This window comes from Sardina pilchardus, chromosome 16, assembly GCF_963854185.1.
Source record: "Sardina pilchardus chromosome 16, fSarPil1.1, whole genome shotgun sequence".
Lineage (NCBI taxonomy): Eukaryota > Metazoa > Chordata > Actinopteri > Clupeiformes > Clupeidae > Sardina > Sardina pilchardus.
Window position 1 is genome coordinate 7,354,344 of NC_085009.1, and position 10,000 is coordinate 7,364,343.

Below are 10,000 nucleotides of genomic sequence, written 5' to 3' on the forward strand. Positions count from 1 at the left end.
GATGTAATGAGGTCGGATAGTGGGAGAATGGAGGCGCGTGATAAGAGCTCGAGCAAGGAATAGAATCAAACCAATAATAAATAAATCCCATACCGAGAAGGAGAATTTGCCTGGAAATATTTAAAGGTCCCTCTCTGTTCACACATTCCCAGGCAGGCAGGAGTGAGGTGGCGATGACGACTGGGGGGGTGAAACAGCGAGTCACGAGATAAACTGTGAACATGAGAGCACATTTTTTTTATCTCCTCGGCTGTTAATTAGATAGTTAATTGACTGAAAATAGCAATAAGCGCGCTCATAAATAAATAACTACGCGCGTACTGTAGGTAGAGTGTTCAGTCAAAGTTCCCTTCTGTTTTCAAGCCATGGCGTATGGTTATAGGGTTGTGGAGAGGCTTCAAAAGGCTTGTGCAATTGAATGGTCCTAGATGCGGTATCACGGAACATGAAACGCCAACAATTGTGACGGCGAGGTAATGGCCTGCTCGGGTCTGCATAATGTCTTGCAAAGTCTCCGCAGTGGAGGAAACTTCTGGAAGTTCTTATTTAAGTCGGTAATTGGTTCCAGGCATTTAGTGACTCTGTGGTGGAAGGGAAGAAAGAGTGTGTTTGCAGAGCAGAGATAGGGAGAAGGAGAGACTCCTGCGATAAATACTAATCTAAGTGCATTTCCAAGGCCTTCAAAATGGCCTTAATCTCAAGGGGTTAGAGAGAATCTGTCTGCTTTTTCGGGGAAAAGGTCTGCTCTGGTAAAACACTGGTTGTTTCGGGATTTATTTCACATAGTTGGAGTTGATGTCGGTATGCCTCTAACATTCTTTGTACAGTGAAATAAGATTCTTTATACGTGTACAATGAAAAATCTGTTTTTTAAGTAAGCATGTTGCAGTGACAGAGTTAAGCATTTAGAAATACCTCCATGGATTTACCGTCCTGAAACACATGGAATTAGAGGGTAATAATAGCAGTTCATAATTTGTAACAGACCACAGCTGGTAATTCATCAGTTATGTGTGACTGCAGCCAGATCTAGCATTTTTTTTTACTCCCATACCAACTCCTAGTAACCCTTTCGAGGGCGCAACTTTTTCCGAAGCGGACAGATTTCCGCTTCTGATTCCCGTGAACTCGTGCTCTCTAAAATGTGCCCCCCCCTCAAGCCACGAGTAGACACCCCCCTTGATGGAGATGTTATATTAGCTGGCTCGCTCCAATTAATACAACATCTGTCCACACAAAGACAGCTGCTCCAAACCCATAGCTGTTTACTGCCAATGTAAACACTTAATAAGCCTGCAGCATGCGTCACCCAGGGACCCGGGGTCGGCCTATGAGGTCCATGACGAGCAAGGTTTTTGCGGCCGTGGACACAATCTCTCAGCTGAATTGAGTCAGAGATGACAGACTTTGGTGTGACTTTCTATGTTAAAATGATATTTCATGTGAAAAGATCAGTGAAAAACAACGTATTTAGAGCATACTGTATATTATATTGCTTGAAATGGTAAGATGTGTTACCATCATACCTGAATTAGTAAATTGGCAAAGATGTCATGTTAGAATGTTGCCAGAACCTTCTCTCGCATGAAAAGGTCTTATATTTATAGCACTGCATTTGTTGACGATTATTGAAAGAATATCACACTACCGTATGTGTTTCTTTCATGTTTCATGTCCTGTACCTTTCTTACAATTTCCTCAGTGACAGTGATAACAGCACCCTTTTGTGTGGTGATTTGAAGTGGTTATTTGAAGAATCTCAATGGACCTATGGTTATGGTTTTGGTAATGGGATTTGGCAGACACTTTTGTCCAAAGCAACCAAGAAGCAATGTTGTACCCCTACCACAGGTGCTGTGGTCTTTCATTAGGCCATGTTATCCTCTAGAAAGACACACGTGACAGATTCCACAAAAAACTACCAACTAACATATTCAAACCTTGGTTGTAGGACAAAATGATTTTTCTTGATATGTATTCCTGCCTCACACAGAGGCCCATTCATGAACTTTAATGGTCTTCCCTTGTATATGTTGGAGGAGCTAGTTCATAGGGCACTCTTATCAACACAAACCCTAGGAGGTATGTTATGTAGTGTATAGATTGAGTGGTGCTTTACAGCCAGCGCAGTGTTTATTCTCGAAGACAGATTTTGGTCATGTTCCTGTTTTACACGGACCTCAGTAATTGTAAACAGAGATAGTGTGCCTGTTGTACCATTTTCGCTCGGTGCGACATTCGCTACAGAAGACGCGCGCTCTTTTTTTTGTGAACTCGCGATACCCTTTGTCTTCGCATATGAAGTCGGTGAGCGGTATTCACAGATCGTGCAAATCAGTGAGTCAGCAGGTCTCTGTGTCTTGCAGTGTGACACTGAATCTCCTCCCCACTGTTTCTGTGCGAAACCCCTTCTCTCTTCTCTCTCCTCTCTCTATCCCTTCATCCCTCCCTCTCTCTCTCTGTCTCACTCCTCATTAATGATGCCTTTGTTCCCCTCACTCTGGAGTGCGCCATAAGACAGATTGCAGTGGGCAAACTGTGGGCTTTGAAACCGGCTCTCCACTGGGCTAATCTGCATCGGAGTTTACCCCCCACCGTCTCCCAGAGAGAAGGCAAAGTCTCGCTGTTTGTTATTGGGTCCCTTGGCAGCTTTAGCCCCCAAAGAGATTGCTGGAGTTGCTGTGTGTGTGTGTGTGTGTGTGTGTGTGTGTGTGTGTGTGTGTGTGTGTGTGTGTGTGTGTGTGTGTGTGTGTGTGTGTGTGTGTGTGTGTGTGTCTGTGTCTGTGTGTCTGTGTGTCTGTGTGTCTGTGTGTCTGTGTGTCTGTGCTCTGTTTTGCACTTTTGTTTGTTTGTTTCGTTTTTTGAAGTCGGATGGAAGCGGAAGGAAAAAGGGTCTCTTTCTGATCAGAAGGAGGAGGAACCTCTTGTGTAGCTGAGAAAATAGGGATCTTGAGACGGAAGCGTTGACTTCTTTTTTTAAAAGAATCGTAACTGAAAGAGCTGCTTTTTGAAAAATGGTGCTTTTTGATAAATGACCCCGACTCCCCTCTCACTGCGTGTGTTTCTTGTCTCGCTTTTTTCTTTCGCCGCAGGCCGCCTCTCTCGCGCTGTGCAGCCTGGGCCACGTCTACACCTCCATCGGCGACTACCCCAACGCCCTGGCCAGCCACAAGCAGTGCGTCCTGCTGGCCAAGCAGTCCAAGGACCAGCTGTCGGAGGCCCGCGAGCTGGGCAACATGGGCGCCGTCTACATCGCCATGGGCGACTTCGAGAACGCCGTGCAGTGCCACGAGCAGCACCTGGGCGTGGCCAAGACGCTGGCCAACAAGCGCGAGGAGTCGCGCGCCTACAGCAACCTGGGCAGCGCCTACCACTACCACCGCAACTTCGACAAGGCCATGTCCTACCACACGCACGTGCTGGAGCTGGCCAAGGAGCTGGACGAGAAGGCCATCGAGATGCGGGCCTACGCCGGCCTGGGCCACGCCGCCCGCTGCATGCAGGACCTGGAGAGGGCCAAGCAGTACCACCAGCAGCAGCTGGGCATCGCCGAGGAGCTCAAGGACCGCGCCGCCGAGGGACGGGCCTCCTCTAACCTCGGTAAGTGTTTTCCGGAACTTTTCGGAGCCGACGCGGATATAAGATGCTTTATTTTTTGGCGCACGGCAATGATGGTGGGTAATTGGACACAGAGGATAGACTCGATGAGTGTGTCAATGTCAACGCATCAGTGAATGAACTGCAGCAACGGTTCAATCGATTTCGGTAAATCGTTGTGTACATTCCCATCAGGAGCGTACAGAGTCGTGTGTCAAGGTATAGGCAAGACGTGATGAGTGTGAGAGGCCTCTTTTGTGTGACATGTGAAATCCCCCTTATGTAGTTTAGATGTTATTAGCAAAGCAGCTTACACTACTTGAAGGGTATGCATTGTGTTAGCGGGTTCACTCCCCCCTGGAGGTAATCATATGATTGTCAAATGGTATTAAGCTCCTTGGTCTACTTTTTGAGTTTTAGCTGTATGTGACCGAGTTGCAGATGAAGACTGAAATCACATTGAGTTCCGTACTGCCGTTTGTCAAGTCAAATCTTCGAGCCGTGCTATTTTTGTGTCAGTATTCCGTGTCCGTTTCTGTCCTTTCTCCATGAGAAAATGAAACGAGATAGCAGGCACTTTATAGGGATTGAAACTTGTATGGCTCACAGCTGTGTTGGCTCTTCACTGATCACTGAAAGGCTGTGTTATTTTTGTGGACCATAATTTCGGTCATTATAGTAAATTAGAAGGAGGCGAGGTTAACGACAGATTTCTCGTGGAAGTAATTCAGCTCCCCCCTCTCTCGCCGGGACGTTATCTGGTCCATTATCGAAAGCCTCACATTCGTGATTCCGTGCACCTGCCTGAAGCAGCCCCGCTTGAAAAGTGCGGTCGTAAAAAACGCACACCTGCGACCGGGTTTCTGGCCGTGTCTCGCGGAAGCTTCCGGAGCAAAGTCTTCAGGTCGTCGGGTCCCTCATCGGCAGTTCCTTCCTGGCTGATAAACATTACAGATATGGCTTCTGCTCCCCATCCACCTCCTCATCAACGGTGGAAACATCTGCTTGTTAACGATGCACCACCCCCCTCTCCCCTCTCCCCTCTCTCTCTCTCTCTCTCTCTCTCTCTCTCTCTCTCTCTCTCTCTCTCTCTCTCTCTCTCTCTCTCTCTCTCCCTCTCTCTCTCTCTCTCTCTCTCTCTCTCTCTCTCTCTCTCTCTCTCTCTCCTGAAGAGCGCCGCGCTGTTTGTCCCCAGATGTAAATGTTTTGAGTGTGTTTGCCAGAGCGTCAGGGGAATTTGGAAGGTCACTGGAAGGTAGCCGGTGTTCCCATCCATCCGCTGAGCCAAGGCCCCTCTGGGAAGCGGGAAAGCCACAGGAAAAAGAGGGGGGAAAGGACAACACACACTCACACACACACACACACTCAGCCTCTGGGCCACGGGATGAATTAGCATTCACCTGGTGCCGGTGCGCCGCTCGGTCCAAATGGCATGTTGACACGACAAAAGACGCCGGCGACTATCTGAAAAGCCGCTAAGCTTTAGCCTCCCCTCCGCTGCCCCACACACACACACACACCGCGTGCCGCGCACTTCCGTCTCAGGCATCCTTCAGACTCGGGCGAGTCTGAGGCGGCGGCGGGGCTCTTGGAGAGAGATTACCCCTTTAAGAAAAGCCCACCTCCGAAATTAGACGGCAGAAGCTGGAGGTTCCATCCCCGCTGTCGTTTATCTGCCCCAAGGTTCCGAGCAGCGCCGCCGCTCGACTGATTCGGTATTAATAATTCATGGGGCCCGTGGAGCTCCATACAACTCGGTCCCTGTGTGGATGTCCATATTATTCTCCACTCGCCTCTCTCTTGCTCCTGTTGCCCAGGGATCCTAATAACTCACCTAGGCTTGTATATCACCAGTATAAATAATGCATCACACCCTCCTCTCTCTCTCTCTCTCTCTCTCTCTGTCTCTTCTCTCTCTCTCTCTCTCTCTCTCTCTCTCTGCCGGCTTCTCTCACCCCTGTGCCTCTGCAAAGAGATTGCCATAGTCCCCCTCTGAACCGAGGCGCCATTACCATAACTTAGCTGGGCCTCCTAGCGCAAGAGGCTGCACGCCGAACAGGGTCGGCCCTATAGATCCACGGCCGGCTGTCAGGAACGCTAGGATGGCACTTGCAACCTCATTAAGCCAGTATTACCCCACTGATCGTTTCGTACACACACACACACACACACACACACACACACACACACACACACACACACACACACACACACACACGCACACACACACACACACATACACACAAACCCATAAACCCACCCACATGCATAAGACCGTCTATTGGTATGTATTCATTCATTGCATACATACAGCTAAACATAATGCACTCTCAAAGTGCACTTTTGAAAGTGCATGCAATGAACAGCAGACACACACATACACACACACACACACACACACACGAACACACATGCATGCAGCTTTTTGCCGGTAACACAATGTTCTGTTATTATTCTCATAAACAGGAAGATACTTCCATTGTTATTTCAGACCACGTGTCTCGTTGACACATAAATTCAGCTCAATTCAATGGCGTGTTTTCGCCGGTTGAAAGGGGGGAATCGACTGTTGATCCTGTTTTTGATGTTTTTTTTTTTTGTTTCGCCATTGTAACAAAACACATTATTTCTAGAAAAATCCATTCTCCTCATTCCTTAAAATGTCATTAGCCACTTAAACAGTCTGTCTCTAATAAATCCCTCTATGCTTTTGTATCAATACAGAACAATCAGGCGTGATTAAATGTCACATCAAATGGAATGTATCACTGTTTTTGGTGAGGCAAGGCATTAGTCTTCTCTCTAGAAAAAAAGAAAAAATAACAACAGTCTCTCCGTGCTGGTGCACAACGTTGGCCTTCGAGACATTATTTCAGCTCAGTCCTTGAGTAGCTGAAATGCAATTGTGCCGAGCATCAAAGCGACGGGGTGTGGGGGGGTGGGGGGGGGGGGGGGGGTGAGAAGCCACGCTGACGCAGAAGAGACGAAAAAACACATGCCTCCGTTCCTTCATTGCGTTTACCTTTATCTGATGCCATCGCGCTTGCACAAATGAAATCTATTTCTTATTACCGGGGTGAGAAACAGCCATTAGCATCTGTCTGGGCTAGAGCCCTAATGGAGGACGGGGGGGGGAGAGCCGTAATGGCCTTTTAAAGATGAATCGCACTCTGATCCTAATGCGCCGATGAGAGCAGGCGCGGCCGAGGGGTCCCTGTCAAAGCATCAATTACACCTCACCCCTGCGGCCCTTTTTAATACCTAGCAGCCTCTCTTGGCGCCGGACCCCGCTCATAAATATGGACGGTGCGGGGGGGAATATGACGGCTGGTGACCGTAAACTAGAGATGACAGCCCACGTCTCCGGGTCTCTGGAGCCCGGGTGGCGGACACTCCCCGGTAACGGTTGCCAGCAGGGGGGCGAGGCCATGCAGCGAGTGTGCGCCACTCCCCAACGCCTTTAAAGCTGCACTCAGACAACAGGCGATTCGCTCGTCTCCAAACGCCTGATTCGTTGAGATTAGTTTAACTTTCCCGTGCAAGGTTTTGAGCGGCCAACTTTTATTTGTTTTGCTTGTAATGGCTACAAGTCGCTGGATTTCATCAACATTTCATAGGCGTTTGTCACCACATCCTTGCTAGTCCTGTCCTTCCTTTCTAAATGCAGAGCTAGACGCTAGTTAGCACCTGTGGGTTTCAGCCTCCTGTGGGCTTCAGCCTCCAGTGTAGGACTTTGCTGTCCGCACTCGCTCACGACTTTCCATTCTGCGTGGCGGTCGAGCGGAGGCGTACAGGCTAAGACGTATTAGCGTGCGCTAACAGCCCGCGCCGCTACAGAAGGGGGCCGGGGGGGATAATGAATGGGGCCTCATTAGCCCCTGCGCGCTGGACACCGCCCTTTTCGCCCCGAGGCGTGCAGCAAGGCATCATGGGGTGGGCAAGTGCGGGTGGCGCGGGCAGATTTGGCAGTGACCTTGTGCCTGTCTCCGCCTATTTCACCTGGTGCATAATGATCCTGGGTTTCGGTTTTCCCCTGTTGCACTCTCTCCCCCCCTCTCTCTCTCCCTCTCTCTCTACCCCTCGTTCTCTCTATCTCTCTTTCCCTCTCTTTCTCTCTCACACACACTCTCTCTCCCTCCTTCTCTCTCTCTCTCTCTCTCTCTCTCTCTCTCCCTCTCTGACTCCTTCTCCCGATCCGTCGCACCCCTAGTGATTGTAATCTGGGGCTGTCAGACTCCTGGTAATTGAAAGTGACTTGATGAATGGCTTAATTACCTTTAATAGCTGATCTGCATAGAGCTGAATAATGACGCTGGTAGGGAGAGGAGAGGAGGCTTGACTCGGCCCCCTTGGTTAATTATGGCTCTGTTGTTGTTGCCACCGCTGCCTTGTAGGCCCTTTCAGATGTGGTTTTGATGAACAGGGTGGGAGTTTGTGTATGTGTGTGTGTGTGTGTTCGCGTGTGTCTACGTGTGTGTGTGTGTGTGCGCGCATGTGTGTGTTTGTATGGCTGAGAGGGAAAGAGAGTCCATCTCTTCATGTGCACCAGAAAAAAAAGAAAACTTGAGTGGGCACAAAAGAAGAAAGCACTACAAAATTAAAGGCAGAATCTGAGACAAGATGGTTGAGAGAAAAGGAGGGGGGAAAAAAACAACAAGAAGAAGAAAAAAAAAAAAGCGAACCTGTGGAAAAGGCCGGGGCCAAGGAGTGAGATGCTGAGCTTTTGTCTTCTCTCTTTAGGAGGCCCTTTTTTGTTTTTGACTGGATGTGCTCGGAGCGCCGCTTTAATGATGCGCGCCGTGCGAGAGCTTCTCTCTCTCCCTCTCTCTCTCTCTCTCTCTCGTTCTCTCTCTCGTTCGCTCTCTCGCCTCGTCTGGATTGACAGGCCCGGTTCTCCATCTCCGGCTCCATGGCGTGCGCTGCGCTGCTGTGCGGCGCTGCCTCTCCCCGGCTCTAGCACACCTCTAATGCAGCACCGCTTCACTGCCCGGAGGTGCCGCTCGCTGGAGAAAGAATGAAAGAAAGAAAGAAAAAAAAGAGCGAGACTGACCCATAAAGGATATTAAAATATTGCATTCTGAGCACTTATTTATTATTCATTAGCGTTCGAGCGGACATCCCCCAGTCAGCAATATTTAATATCTCTGTTCGGGCTCAAGCTGAGGCGCTCTGTTTACCGTATTGCGTTTCGCCCGGTTCATGAAAGCCAATTCAAATTGTACTCTTCTCCTCCGCTGCCAACGCTATCACCACTACCCCCTGTTCACTTCAAAGAGGGCTTTAATAAGTTTGTTAGGAAGCTCTGTTGTCCCTTTTTTTGTTGTTTTTTTTGGGGTTTCTTGGTTCCTCTGCCACCCTTCCCCCTCTTTCTTTCTTCCTTTCTTTCTCTCTTCCCTTCTCTCTCTCTCATTCTTTCCCTCTCTGGCACACACACATACATTAGCACACATGCATTTACTCAGGCATTCTGCAATCTTCTCCTCTCTCTTCTCCTCCTGCTCCCTTCTTCCTCTATTGTTTTGTTATTTTAAGAAAAGAAAGCAGCACCGAGTAGCCAGCGAGCATGTCTGGAGGTAACACTTACCCCGTCCCATGGCCTAGAAAAGGCATCTCTGCAGACAATTGTGAGGAACAACAACAGCAGTACCAGGAACAAAACAAAGCAGAGCGAAACACAACAAAAGCACCATCCTTAAAGGTAAACACAGGGCCCTCCTCCATTTTGATATAGATCATAGGCAGCGATAATCTATGTAGGCTTGCAATCGCTGCAGGTCAATTTTGTGTCCTGGTAGAAACTCACAAACACGCACACACACACACGCACACAAACATACACGTGCACACACACACACATAACATACACACATAATTGCTCATTCACACGCATTCACACACACACAGAAATGCTCATACTGTACACACACATACACATACACATTCACACTCACACGCACTACTGTCCCACACACACACAGTGTGTACACCCAGACTTGTCTCTACACACACACCCTCTCTTTCACCTCCTTTTGGAAGCAAATCCTGTTTGTGGGATACGGTGTGTGTGGATGCTGTGTGTGTGTGTGTGTGTGTGTGTGTGTGTGTGTGTGTGTGTGTGTATGCGTGCATTTGGGAGGGGGTTAGATTTGTGAGAGTGTGTGACCTCAAATTTGTGGAGGCATTCAACCAGCCCTTGGGGGTGTCAAAACAGTCTCAACCTTCTCCACTGGAGAGGAGAAGAAAGACAGGGAGGAGATGATGAGGGAGAGACGAGCATGGGGGAGGAGAGAGAGAGGGAGAGAGAGAGGGAGAGAGAGAGGGAGAGAGGAAAAAAGAGTGGAAACGGGTGAGTAAAGGGGGAGAAAATGCACGTTTTATCTGCTCGGAGTAACATCCCAGGCTT

At 48.9% G+C, this 10,000-nt stretch overlaps 1 protein-coding gene across 1 annotated transcript in view; it reads left to right on the forward strand.

Annotated features, from left to right (window-relative positions):
* The window catches only part of LOC134060169 (tetratricopeptide repeat protein 28-like), a 164,269-nt gene that overhangs the window by 106,414 nt on the left and 47,855 nt on the right, over positions 1-10,000 (forward strand). The window contains exon 5 of the mRNA XM_062516788.1: positions 3,093-3,600. Coding sequence (XP_062372772.1) covers positions 3,093-3,600 — 508 coding nt within the window. The remainder of the gene's footprint in view (positions 1-3,092; positions 3,601-10,000) is intronic.